Genomic DNA, 604 nt, shown 5'->3' on the forward strand with positions numbered 1-604 from the left:
AGTGGGGAATGAGAAAATGGGTTCCATGTGAGCACTAGGTTGTTCAGGTTTAGAACTGGGTTTCTCAGTGGGGAGGAAGGAACTGGGTGCCATGGGAGCACTAGTAGGGAATGAGAAACTGGGTTCCATTGGAGCACTAGGTTGTTCAGGTGTAGAACTGGGTTTCTCAGGGGGAAGGGAGAAACTGGGTTCCATTGGAGCACTAGGTTGTTCGCGTTTAGAACTGGGGTTCTCAGTGGGAAGGGAGAAACTGGGGTCCATTGGAGCACTAGGTTGTTCAGGTTTAGAACTGGGTCTCCCAGTGGGGAGGGAGAAACTGGGTTCAATGGGAGCACTAGTGGGGAATGAGAAACTGGGTTCCATGGGAGCACTAGTCGGGAATGAGAAACTGGGTTCCATGGGAGCACTAGGTTGTTCAGGTGTAGAACTGGGTTTCTCAGGGGGAAGGGAGAAACTGGGTTCCATTGGAGCACTAGGATGTTCGCGTTTAGAACTGGGGTTCTCAGTGGGAAGGGAGAAACTGGGGTCCATTGGAGCACTAGGTTGTTCAGGTTTAGAACTGGGTTTCTCAGTGGGGAGGGAGGAACTGGGTGCCATGGGAGCA

The 604-nt window shown here is 52.2% G+C and overlaps 1 protein-coding gene across 2 annotated transcripts in view; it reads right to left on the bottom strand.

Annotated features, from left to right (window-relative positions):
• The window catches only part of LOC107694657 (zonadhesin-like), a 4454-nt gene that overhangs the window by 2310 nt on the left and 1540 nt on the right, over positions 1 to 604 (bottom strand). The window contains exons 2-3 of one of the 2 annotated variants that reach the window (XM_016494344.1): positions 521 to 586; positions 273 to 352 (exon numbers count right to left, since the gene is read on the bottom strand). In XM_016494344.1, the coding sequence (XP_016349830.1) occupies positions 273 to 352; positions 521 to 586 (146 nt within the window). Of the gene's footprint in view, positions 1 to 27; positions 231 to 272; positions 353 to 520; positions 587 to 604 lie in introns of those variants that run through there. The other variant, XM_016494351.1, reaches the window with a different exon arrangement.

Source organism: Sinocyclocheilus anshuiensis, unplaced genomic scaffold (genome assembly GCF_001515605.1).
Source record: "Sinocyclocheilus anshuiensis isolate Anshui unplaced genomic scaffold, SAMN03320099.WGS_v1.1 scaffold1379, whole genome shotgun sequence".
Taxonomy (NCBI): Eukaryota; Metazoa; Chordata; class Actinopteri; order Cypriniformes; family Cyprinidae; genus Sinocyclocheilus; species Sinocyclocheilus anshuiensis.